Below are 13,327 nucleotides of genomic sequence, written 5' to 3'. Positions count from 1 at the left end.
GAAAATTTATCATGTAGGCTGGGTGCTATTAATAACTGTGCTATTCTATATCCTGGTGAAATTACTGATATACCTCTTGGAGAACTAGCTATAATTTTTATTTCACCTTCATAATCAGGATCAATTACCCCAGGACTTATCATAAGTCCTTTTAGTGTAGAAGAGCTGCGTCCCAATAATAAGCCTACTGTTCCTTGGGGAAGAGGTCCTTGGGAATGATTTGAACTCCCATCTCTGGAGTTAGTATTGCTCTGGCAGAGGCGCAGATGTCCAACCCTGCGTTCCCTCTAGTTTGTCTGATGAGGGATTTAATGGATAATGTGTCCTGGGCACTACCTTGATGGTGCTGCTGGGTTCCTCCATTGCCCCGTATATTTGTGGTTTTGGGCCCCGGAGCATTGGGCCCTCTAGTCCGTTTTTTGGCAATGGAGCTTGATGCCTTTCTCCATGATATTGTGGGTAAACACTTGGTCCTTGTCCATTTTTTGATAACAGAATACCCTCTATGGTGGTTTGAGAATGGCATTCATTAGCCCAATGTCTCCCTCTACAGCATCATGGGCAAATACCCGGTATTCTATTCCTTTGATACCTAGCTTTGTTAAACCCTCCTCCTATGGGGCAACTCCTTTTAAAATGTCCTGTTTGATCACAATTATAGCATGTTTTTGGCCTGGCATCTAAAGCCTGTTGTACTGCTGCCAAGACTTGCCCTTGTTCATTAATGTCTCTACATAATTTAATATATGTGTTTAAATCTTCACGTCTCCATGGTCTAATGACCTCTCTGCAGCAACAATTTGCTTGGTCATAAGCCAGTTGTTTTATAAATGGCATTGCCTGTTCTGTATCCCCAAATATTCTAGAAGCTGTTTGAATAAGACTATCTACAAATTCAGCATAAGGTTCATTAGTTCCTTGTATTACCTTAGATAATTGTCCTTGTAAATCTCTATGCCCCTGTAAAGTTTTCCATGCCCTAACCGCATCTACAGCAATTTGTGCGTATACGCCAGGATCATATTCAATTTGTTGCCGTTGACCCTCATAAGGTCCTTTTCCTAACAACATTTCTAGATTTCTTTGAGGGTAACCGGCTGCTGCATTTCGTTTAGCTGTCTCCGTGCAAAAATTCCTCATTGGCAACCTTCCATAACAAATACTGTCCTCCATTTAGCACAGATCGACACGTTAGCCCAATCTGCTGGTGTCATGTCCAAGTTGGTAATAGATTCAACCATGCTTATGGTAAAGGGTGCTTGCGGACCGTAGGTTGTTACGGCCTCCTTTAATTGCTTCACTGTTTTAAAATCTAAAGCACGGTGAATTCGTTGCCCTCCTGCCTGCTCAAGTACAGGGCATGCTAATCTTTGAGGTCCTGCCTCAGGATTCCATCCATCAATTACGGGGATTGAGGGCCACTCAGCTGTAGCTGGAGCTGTTGGTTGAATTACGCCCTCTGGTGATAGAACGGAGTTAGTAGCAGCCTCCTGTTGTAACTCCCCCCCTGATGGTTGTTTTTCCTCTAAGCTTTCTTCCTTTAAATTTTCCTCTGTCTGACTAGCTCGAGAGATCTTCTCTTTTGCTTGACCTAACATGTTTTCTACCATAGTCTGGACCTCTAACAATTTACTTAACAGTCTTTCGGTTTGTTTTTTACTAGTTTCTAATCTACTATAAAGGTCACGCAACCCAATAAGATAGCATAAAACAAAACCGAAACAGAATGAAACAAAAATGGAACAAAAAATAGTTGTATCAATTTTCTCTTTCTCAGGGCCGAACAACTTCAAATCTTGAGCCAACCATTTTTCCCAGTTTGCCTGAGAAAATTCTAGGAATAGGCAGCTTGAAACAAAAACAAAATAAATCAAAACAAGAACACATTGTTTTTTGAAATGGTCACCCATTTTTTCGCCTTCCCTCAGGGGCGAGCAATTTTACTCACCTCCAAGCTTCAGGCGTCCCCCGCACGGGCCACCAATTGCCGCAGTCTGGCTAGGCACAAAATCACGAGCCACTCAAGCAGGAACAAACTTTATTTTTTAAAACTGCCGCCAATACCCCGGACACTCCCGGGAAGATTGCTGATCGATGCACGCGGCGTTCTCCCGGATCCCAAGAGGAAGTTCCTCCTCCGGAAAATCCCTCCTACCGCACTTCCCCAAACAATGGGAACTCTCCAGGAGTCCCGTAGCAGGCCAAGGTGGACAGCAGGAGTCCAATATCCATATGAATGTAAATCTTAACATAATAATATCATCTCAATGGCTAGCTGGCGTCACCTTTCAACCAAAAATGCTATGCATCATATTACTTGGCTGTGGCTCTTAGCAATATAGTAGTTTTATATATGTGTGTGTGTATATATATATATATATATATATATATATATATATAGTAGTTGGACACATACCTTTATTTTATTTATTTGGTTATTATTTATTTTTATGTGGTGCTGAGGATTGAACCCGCGCCTAGCATGTGCTAGGTGAGTGCTCTACCACTGAGCCATAACCCCAGCCCTCTATGTGATATTACTCTTTTTCTCCACATTTCCCTGTGGTATTATTATTCTTAGTCTAGAGGTGAAGAAAATAAGGCTTAGAGAAGTTAAAGCAATTGTACCATGGTCAATTTCCCAGTAAATATCCAGGTTCAAACCTGTCTGTCTGATGTTAAAACCATGTTGTTATCTGTGATGCAATAAGATGCACTCACATTTTCTTTGCCTGTGATTTTGTGGTGGTTGGTTGTTTTTATCAGTTCTAGGAAGTAGTCTTTCAGTCTACCCAAAGGACTTACTTTCAGGTTTCATCTTAGGATCAAAGTCACACTTAGGATGCCTTCAGCTTCAAGTAACAGAAACCATATCTCAAATTGACTCAACAATGCAGATATTTATTATCTCATATAACAAGAAATCCAGAAGGAGAACAGCACCAAAGCTGATTGGTTTATTGACTTGACAACATTGTAGACCCCAGTTCATTCTGTCTCTTCACTCTGCCGTCATCAGTTTACTGTTTTGGTCCTGAAGCTGGATCCTCTCATGGTTTTAAGATGGTCATTCTAACTTCAGGTCACATAGCCAGATACAATAGCATCCAGTGGAGACGGTGCCACATTTCCCTTTATGTCTCTTAAGAACAAGGAAAACTTTCCCAGAAGTGTTTTCAGCAGACTTCTCCTTGGGTCTTACCGGTCAGAACAAAGCCAGGTGCCCACTCCTAATCTTGTACAGTTAAGAGGATCCTATTCCTTTTGCCCACAATAAGCTTAGGAGTATGCCTCTGAGGTAACGTTAGTGCCACGGTCCCTGACGGAAGAACACTCACATGGAACTCTGTAAAGAAAAACATGAGAGCGGATTGGAAGTTGAGTAGGCAACCCACAATATCTACTACCTGTTCCCAATGAGATGTGATACATATCTCATTTTGAATAACTAAAGTACTTCACTATAACTGCCACATAGATTTTTTTGTTTTACTTTTTGCCATGTGACATTTGTTGTCAATATATCAACTTCCTTGTTTACATAAAGAAGAGGCAACACAAGATGATTGGTAAGTTCCCTTCTAGCTCTAGAAGTTCTTTTTCATTTCTACACTTTCACTTTCCAAAAAGCAATTTGAAAAGTTAAACTTTATAAGATATGGTCCAGAAATGATGATGGGTTTCAACTAAGTCATAAACCTGGCTCACATTCTTTCTTTAAAAAAAAAAAAAGTAATGTTCCATTCATTTCATCATGTGTAGCCATCTTCTTTGTGAGGAACTATGTGAAAACCAAAGAAAAGGATAGCATACTACCAAGTATCTTTGCTACTCTTCATTACAATACAAATAAAACTGCTTCATTATTTTTAGGCTACCATCACCTTTCTCTAGAAAACCTATGGCTGGATCTGTAAGCAGCTCTGTTCCTATTTAACGAAAGGCACAATATTTAACAAATGCACAGTATAAAAAAGTCAGATAAACTGTTATACAGGATATTTGGAATAACAAATAAATGGGAACATTTGAGACTATGATTTAAATGGGTTTGGTCCATTTCATTTAATTCTTTTTTTCTTTCAAACTGAGAAAAAGCAGTTTTAACAACACACACATACATTCATAGGACTTTAAACAAGATGTAGTATAAAAATATTAAAAAGAAAAAAAATGAATGAAGAGGGTAATCTGCATTTACTACCTAAGAACTGGTGGACTCACTGGCTGACACGACTCTTAACAAATGCATAGATAATGAGGTGCACCAACACTGCTGATGAGTGAGAAATAACCACCAAGATCATGCTTAACTGCTCTACATGGCCAGCCACCTGTACTATTATTGCTCCCTCAGAGACAAACCAGAAGAGTCAACTACTAATTCTCCAACTCAAGTCACTTGTTAATGGGTCATTTCTCAAAAATGTTATTATTTCTTTAATTTAAAAATTATTCTTAAAGACCCTATACATTATTAGTGGCCAGTCCCCACCAAGTATAATCTGTTTTGATAAAAATAAAAATGCAAATGCTCCAACTAAATCTGGATGATAACATGCCATTACTTATCTTTTACATCTGGGGAGATTTTGTCAAGTTAAAAGCAAGCTACTACTTGCATTTCAAAACAAAAACAAAGCGCCAACCTTCCAAAAGGTGACAAAGGCACCACTGCCATCAGGAGATAGACAGCAAATGTACAAATGCTGTTACTTTACTACTACGTAAATGTGTTTTCTGCATGAGCCTCTTCACTTAACTAACAGAACTATATTTTCAGCTAACAAGAAAAGCAGGTTAGAAAAGGCAAATGGTTACACACAAAAGCATAAACATAAGTATCTTAATTTTCAGCTTGCAATAAGGGTCATAAGTTTGACATATATATGCAGATAATTAAACAAGGTGATTTTTGGCACAGTAATATTGCCAAACACACCACCACTCAGTGCAAGCTTTGTTTGCCAAGTCCCAAAAGCAGCCTGACATTCTGTTTGCAATGAACATTTTCTCCCTCTCTACCATCCCATTCACTGGGCAACAAGAGGAGGGAGACAAAGCATAAGGACTCAAGAGGGTGAAGGAAAATACTTTATTTGGGAGAAAAACCATGGGCTACTTGTGCTAAAACAGAATCACAAAATTTCTGAGAACCCAAATGCAAATACTGACTGGACTATAACCTGGAGAATGAAGATGTCTACCAGAGTCATAAATAAAAGGGCCTAAACTGATGTCTGGCCATTTATTTTAAAGGGACAGATGAAATATTTTTCTTTTAATGGAGAAAGACAATTAAAAATAGAGATTTTTCTTATTGGAACTGCTAAATAAAAATGTATCAAAGTGGTTTTAAATTTGATGGGTAGTTATCTGTTGAAACTGCAATACAAAAGGGTCACTTAAAAAAAACCTGAATAACCCACTTGTCCCCCACCCCGTCAATGTACATGATTAGAAAATATTTACACACTATAATTACAAACAATATAAGCAGTATTTTATACTTTGAGATTTTGTACACTTTACACAATGCAAAATGAGAAAAATATGGACACTTATAAAATTACATACAAATAATGTATCTACAAAGTATTAAATTACAGAGCAAAAGCCCTCATTGTAGGGCAAATAGATGCCAGAGTTTCATCAAGCTTCTGTCAAATATAACTCTTTGTATCTATCTCTCTAATGTTCAGTTCATAAGTGTCATTTTGTAACAATACCTTTGAGAGGTAGTATCAAGATAATGATATTCTTACCAGTAAACTCAACATAGAATAAAACTTGTTGGTCTGACTCTTGGAGCCTCATTCAGCCTGGGTTCTTAGAAACTGGATTTATTTAGTTTTTGTCTACAAAAATCTCCAACTACCCAATGCTTGACATGAGCTCAAAAGTTACTGATGCGATTTGAAATGAAATGTTAAATTTAAGATAATTTTTTCTTTACTCCTAAGCCTCAATTTAGAGGCAGAAAGTTAGTTCTTAATTAAAACTTAATTTCTCCTCTCTCAAACCATAAACATCAAGTCCAGTTCCCTTCACTTCCATCATCTTTTTCCCTACAACTAAAGACGTGAGAGTGCTCAGGAGAGAGCAAGTCACCCAAGCCAATGTTGAAAGAACAATAACAACAACAAAAAAATAGTATTCTCTTTCAGGAACAAACCCTACTAAAAGAGACATTCAGTCAAGGAAAGAATTTTTGAGTTGGCTAGTAAGAACCTGTTACTATCCAAAGGCTTTAAAGGGCTAAAAACCACCATTGTACTCTTCTACTAACCCTCCACCATTTAAAACCAAAGGATGGCTTTCCAGTGTTTAAGAATTTAGAGCAGCTGTAATTTTCAAGTGCAACAACTTCAAAATACAAGCACACGAGCACACACATGCATGAGTGTGTGTGTATATATATACACACACATAGTATCCCAAAGAATAAACACCATCCAGGTCTCTGCCAAAGTAATGCACTCATGGAAACAAGATACATTTAATTCTTTTCAGCTCAGAATTGCCATTCTGACAAGGAGGTCCATAGTACAGACCATTACCACAACTGACAATAGAAACAACACTGATCTCCCAAGTCATCAGCTACTGTGTGCCAGAGTTCATCACACTAGTTCTAAGAGCCTCAGAGAATTAACTTTATTTTCTGATCCACCCCACTTATCGGGAAAGATATGGTCCTGTTCTAAAATGTACAAAGGAAAGCATAAAGACACCCTATGCTTACTGACCAGCTGAAGGACCTTGAGTTAAGTGTCCTTCACATAACTCTGTGTTCTTCACATAACTCTGACTGGAGAAAAATACCTGTCCATTTCACAGGCTTGTTGAAAAAAAATCAAAGGAGAAGATGAATAGGAAAATATTTTCACAAATTCCAAGGGGAGTTATTATTTTTTAAAATATTTATTTCTAGTTGTAGTTGGACACAATGCCTTCATTTCACCCATTTATCTTTATGTGGTGCTGAGGATGGAACCCAAGGACTCGCAGGTGCGAGGTGAGCCCTCTACCGCTGAGCCCCAGCCCCAGACAAGAGTTATTATTTTTAAGTATAGAATTTCCTCTACAGCACTTTATTTTGGCCACATGATTACTGTATCCCCCATGTCAGACTACAATGCTGTTTCATCTCCATTCACCCTTTGCCAGTTTCAGAGATGACACAGCCATGCTTCATCCTTCCCTTTGGTTCAATTTCCTCCATCTCATCTCTAAGTGCCAATTCCACCATAATGTGAAACACTGCATAGTAGCAACTGAACAAAACTCAACATATCTGAAACTGTCAAGATAAGCGCCATAAGCAAAGATTGTAATCAGGGCATGCAGCAAGGGATTAAAAAGGAGGAAAAACTAAATATAATTAGAATAAGCTTCTGGAAATAAACTCTTACTACGTCATGTATCTTCATAATTTTTGGCTTTGTTCTATGTCATCTCCCCCAACTTTGATGCTTCAGAAACAAGACAGTATTTTCTCTATCTTGCAACTCCTGAGAAACAGAGGAGAGGACATCTCAGTACGTATCCAGGGATGAAGGGAAAGGGATAAACGACTAGGAATAAACCCAGTGGATTTTAACATTTACCCGGCCCAATGAGACCTCATCTCTCTTTAGTTTAGCTCTATATGCAGGACTTTCCTGGCAGGAAGTGTGCCCAAGAACTCCTTGTAACTTCCAAGAAAGGAACCTTTATTGAGTATGCCCTAAGTGCCTGACACAGGCATATGTTATGGGTTCTTTAATCCTCAGTACATCTTTAAGCTTTAAGCCTATTTTACAGATGAGGATACTAAGTCTCAGGCTAAACCGTCCAGTTTCACAAGTAGTGAAGCCACCACGTGTGCGTGGGCTCCCCAACATCCTCAGGACATAATTTTAACCTCGTTAAACCCCAACTTGCTTATCTCTCTTCCAGAGGCAATTAACTCAGTTACTCCTCCTTCCCACGCCCCCGCCCAGCCCGTAAATCCTCGAGCAGGCCTAGTCTTTTCCTGAACCCCGTCTTAACAAGACTCCACGTAACGATGCTCACCCAAACGCTCCTTACAAGCTTGACAAGCCTCTGCCACCCACCCCATCCTTAGCCTCCAGCGTCTCAAAAGAGCCTGCAAAGCCTTTTCCCCAAGCTGAGGCTCCTTTGCAGAACGCTAACCGCTGCGGACCCCGATTCTACCGGAGGACACCTGCTGGGTTAGGGGGTAAAGGTGAGGACCGCAGAACCTTTGCTGCGTAGGCGGGGGTCCGCCTCCGCGCGGCCGCTGCGCGCCTCCGGGAACTACGCTTCCCATCCTGCTCCGCTGCAGCAGCGGCGCCGCGCCCGGCCGGTCGCCGCCTGTTGATCGCCGCGCTTGCCCGGGCCGCGGCGCCGCCCCAGCTCATCCGACCCCGTTACCTCGGGGTTGACAGACCGACGGCCAGCACCGCTGGCTCCGGGATGAGCGCACGGACGGGTGAGGGCTCCGGGGGCGGGTGGGTACTGGTCCCCGCCAGCCTCTGGCTGCAGCCCCCGCGCCGGCTCCCCGGTGGCCGCCGCGCCCTCTCTGTCCGCTGGAGGATGCTCCGCGGTGTCGGCGCTCGGCCAAGCCGGCGCTCAGTGCCGGCCGCTTCTTGCCTCCCATCCCCGAGGGCTGCGCTGAGCGGCCGGGTGTTGGGCGCGGGTGGCGCGGGTGGCGCGGTCGGCAGCCGAGGTGTGTGGGTCCCACGCCCCGCACTGCGGTTCTGCACATATGCAACCAGCAATGCCGCTGCAGTGAGGGCGCGGTCTCCTGTCCCCTCGGGCTGCGGGGATGGTTTTTTCCACGCTGGGCTTTGTTCCCCACTTTCTCTTCTCCTGTGAACGTTTGATACGCTCCCTGAGTCTTATCCATCTCATGACCTCGTTCAAGCGGGCGACGGAGAAGGGTGGACTCCACTGGCGTCTTTTCCCGAGATATCTGGAGCTGTCACTGGGAGGGCGTTTCAGCTTCCCAGAAAGCTGCCTCCTGCAGGTCCTCGAGACAATGATGGTGATAATAATAATTGTTATTATTATTAAATATTATTATCATGATCATTATTATCATTTTCTGGTTAAAGTAATGGTGGTATGTGCTCCCCGGGGCTGCCTCAATTTTCCCTCTTGACAGGCAGAAATGAAAGTTGATTTTTGTTAGTTAGTTTTTAAATAATAAGAGACTCTTAATGGGAAATTTTACTTGAAGAATTGAAAGATGGGAAGGTGATGTGGTTAAAATTCAAATTAGCAATTAAAAGGCCGTGAATGCTACAGCGTCTTCCGTGCCTATTAAATATCTGATTCACAAGGCCCTTGCAAAGGGAATGAATAAGAACAAGAAGCGGGTATTTTAGAATCCTGGCTTCCGTCATAGTTCCACCATTAAGGAGCTGAGGGACCTTGCGCAAGTCCCTTCACCTTTCCCATGTAAAAGGGGAGCATCTGACTAATAAATGATTTCTAAACCTCAGTTTTTCTTAGATTCTCATATCAGGGAACTGAAGAAATGAGGGTGCTTCTGTTTAACACCATTACAGAAAGCCTGATTGTGACAGAACAAGCAGCTGCACCCTAGTGAGGAGGAAAGATTTTCCTTCAGGGTTTAGGCAATCTAATTTTAAAAAAAAAACTGATTTCCTCTATCTGTTCTCTTCAATTTAACCCAGTGCATATTAATCATTTTAATTTTTGTAAGTTTCTGTGATTGGTAAGCCACTACGTGGTGGTTTTTCTGTTTGCTGAAAGTGAGGTGATGGGGTCAGCACATAAAGGGTTAGCTGGGCCTGAGCTGTCAAATGTGATCAGCAAGAAGGTGGGGGAGGAAGCTCCAGGAGAAGTAACCAGAGAGAAGGTATAGTAGAAGGGAGGATGCGCAGTGATGGGTCATTGTTTGAAAAATAAATACACAATGAAAGGAATGAGAGAAGCAGAAAATCAGTGCAGTGCAGATCCTAGTCTCACAGTTGGCTCAGCTAGACTCATCAGCTAGTCTGAAACCTTTATGTGGAAGGTTGTTGGAAAGTGAGATTTTCACATTATTTCAAAGTATCTCACCATGGACCATTTAGAATGTCCTTACAGTGTGGAGGTTGGGAGGTCACCAATTCAACCAAACGATCAAGTTTAGCTTCACCTGTTATGGAATCTCCTATTGGAATAAAGTCATAACTTTGCCTATATAGTGTTCCTGCCAAAAAGATGTGGGGGATTGTAGATTAAAATACTTGTGATATAACAATGAATTGGGATCTGTGAACTTTGAATTCTACATGAGGAAAAAAAAGATAAAAGGACATTTTGGAGGCAATTGGGGAAATTTGAATATGGACTGAATATTGGATAATATTAAATATAATGTTAATTTTATTAATGTTAATTAATTTATTTTCTTAGATGTAATAATGGTAGTGTGGTTTTTGGTAGAGTGTCCTTTTTTGAGATATTGGTAATAGTGGTGAAGTGCATTGACATTTACAACTTTCAACTGAATCAGAAAAAAAAAATACACAGGGTGAAAGAGCAGCTGCAAAAATATAGCATGCCTGCAGAATGAAGATAGCTGGTGAATTAAGAACATATACAGTTGCTTATTATACCATTTAAATTTTTCTGTTGATGTGGGCTTTTAAGTAAGAAACTGGAGATCAATAAATAAATATAAAGAGAAAGTTTGTGGTAGAGAACTATATGGTTAGTAATAGACTGCAGTAGTAAAAATTTGAGAATATAGGGAGTGGTTCATTTTATTTGGGGTTAAGGAAGTTTTGGGGAAAGAACTGATCTAGCTTTTGGACAGAACAAAAACTGTGGGATTCCCTTTCATTTCCTTTGTGTGTAAATCACACATATCTAAATGTTTTCCTCATAGACTATAAATAGTTCAAAGAAGTCATAGAAGTCATCAGCAGAAGAGACCCTTATTACCAGAACAAGAAAACAGTCAACTCTTCAGACAACATTTATTCTCTTATACAAACTCCTTTGCTGCAAGGATAATTTTGCTATAGCTGAATTGTGTGTGTGTGCATATGTGTGTGTGTGTTTGTGTACATAATAATTTAAGGTATGCGTGTTTACTTGTATGCATGCCTAAAATAGCATATGTGTGTATGATCTTTGAGTCTCTCAATCAGTATTTCCCCAAATATAGAAAGTTTGTAGGTGTTACAAGAAAAATAAAGCACCTGGGCAGATATGGGAAACCCTATGCTAAACAAAACTGAAAAGGTTTGTTTGCTCTTGACTGTTCAGCACCTTTCATGGTTAATGATCATTGAGCATGGAGATGGAGGTAGGGTGGGAATGTCTGTAGGATATGGTATGGAATGTTTCTCAAACTATGTGCAAAAATATAAAAATCCTTTTTGTATTTTACTGGGAATTGAACCCAGGGACACTTTGCCACTAAGCTATATCCCTAGTCCTTTTATTTATTTACTTATTTTTTATTTTGAGAGAGTCTCACTAAATTGCTGAGGTTGACTTCCAATTCACAATTCTCCTGCCTTGGTGTCCTGAGTTGCTGGAATTACAGAGATGTGCCCTGCACTGGCAAAAACCAAAAATCTTGAGGGACTAGCACTGCATGAAACTAACTTTGGGAAATACTGCCTTGAAAACATTTTTGGGTAGAGGACCAGGACATCTCAGTAAATGTGTAGATTGTAAATATTTGTCATTTGTTTTCTATTACCTGTAGATTAGAATTCAAATTTCAGGTTCTGGTTTTAATGAATCATAGCTATTTGACCTTGATCTACTTTTCCAACCTTAATTTCCCATTTCTTCCACAAACTCTCCTGCTTAGTACTTTGCTCATATATATGAGCCATTTTTATTTTCAGTATATCAAAAAGTCATTTATACATAACTTTGAAGGTTTTGTAGTTGTGTAAAACTAGGTGGATTTTCTGCTGTAGCCCTTCAATGGAGCTGGCATCTCCACCTTTCTTCCCATATCCCATTTTGAGTTCCTTGTGCTTGGTCCTGCATTTCAGCACATTTCTCAAAGCTGTGATTTGGTGTTATATCTGCTCATATGTTTTGCCCCAGCTGTTGGGGCATTAAGGACACCCTATGAATTGTGTCTTTCATATGTGTCATCCATCTTCCTAGATTCCCCTAGTGACAGTAAGATGGTATGGGGATGAGAAGGTCATCTCTAGGACTGTGGGTGACAGGAACTCCTGAAACAGGGCATAAGGCAAGCTATATCAAGCCTGGACATAAGAAGCAGAGTTGGAGCACCAGCCCTAAGATGGAACCAGGAAGCTTCTCATCAGAGTGCTTGGAGGAGTTTGGAGTGTAGTGAGCTGGGCTGCTCTTCAGCTATTAGGTGTGGGTATGGTTATAGACACCCATTCTGATTGGGCAGTTCCCATTATATACCAGTTGCTAGATGTTTTGCCTGTTCCTTGGTAAACAATCATTAGTTAAGGTGTACATAGCCCATAAATCATAGCAAATCATAAATCCAGATCTGGCTGGTAGACAGTTGATGTACACCTGTAATTCCAGTGACTCAGGAGGCTGAGACAGAAGGATTGCAAATTCGAGGCCAGCCTCAGCAACTTAGAAGGGCCCTAAGCAACTTAGTGAGACCCTATCTCAAAAGAAAAAATGAAAAGGGCTGGGGATGTGGAAGTCAGGGGGATAGACAGAGGACAAGAAGTAAGAACTTGGGATGGGGGTGTAGCTCAGTGGTAGAGAGCTTGCCTAGCTTGTACAAGGCCCTGGATTCCATCTCTAGCATGGGGGCAGGGGGTCACGGGGAATTGAGAGGAGAGTAAAAAGAAAGAACTCAGAAAAATAGAGCCAGGCAGTAGGATGAGGAAGTAAGACCCACTAAGAGAGCTGTGTACACGTTAAGACTTCCATATGAAAGAGCTACCTCAGCCAGGCCACTTCTTGGCTGCTTCCTGCTCAGATGGAAGTCTGTGTCATAGTTTGGCCAGCCCATACCTGATGACTTGCCATATACCTGGCAGTACTGACCCAGGGCACTTACAGGATACTACCTCTCTGTATTTAACAAATCTGGCAAAGAGAACAGAGGGAAAAAACACCCCCAAAAGAAGGTTATTCCCAGACCAAGGACAAAAGAGAAATAGCTTTGAGAGCTTGCATGCACAAGGCACTGAGCCCAGGACAAACACTTTCTCCTTAACCATCACCTTCGCCTTCTGGGATAAAAACAGTCATGTGCCTAATAATCTTTCAGTCAACCATGAACCACTTGCACAACAGTTGTCCCAGAAGATCATATCAGCTGGTGACACTGTGTTGTTTGCACAACAATGAAATAATT

General features: G+C 41.0%; 2 protein-coding genes across 2 annotated transcripts in view; one reads left to right on the top strand and one right to left on the bottom strand.

The window, feature by feature from the left end:
- Nucleotides 1-2,954: 2,954 nt before the first annotated feature.
- LOC308648192 (uncharacterized protein) lies at nucleotides 2,955-8,893 on the bottom strand (the record flags this gene model as incomplete). Its single annotated transcript, XM_081292867.1, has 2 exons — nucleotides 2,955-3,346; nucleotides 8,419-8,893. 2 exons carry the CDS (start codon nucleotides 8,891-8,893, stop codon nucleotides 3,231-3,233), a joined length of 591 nt encoding a protein of 196 aa, XP_081148993.1. The 3' UTR covers nucleotides 2,955-3,230.
- TMOD2 (tropomodulin 2) overlaps nucleotides 8,222-13,327 on the top strand; it is a 45,862-nt gene continuing 40,756 nt past the window's right edge. The window contains exon 1 of the mRNA XM_081290090.1: nucleotides 8,222-8,476. The gene's annotated coding sequence lies outside the window, so the exon portion shown is untranslated. The remainder of the gene's footprint in view (nucleotides 8,477-13,327) is intronic.

Source organism: Spermophilus citellus (genome assembly GCF_964194105.1).
Source record: "Spermophilus citellus genome assembly, chromosome: 4".
NCBI classification, from domain to species: domain Eukaryota; kingdom Metazoa; phylum Chordata; class Mammalia; order Rodentia; family Sciuridae; genus Spermophilus; species Spermophilus citellus.
This window is presented reverse-complemented; position numbering and strand designations above follow the sequence as displayed.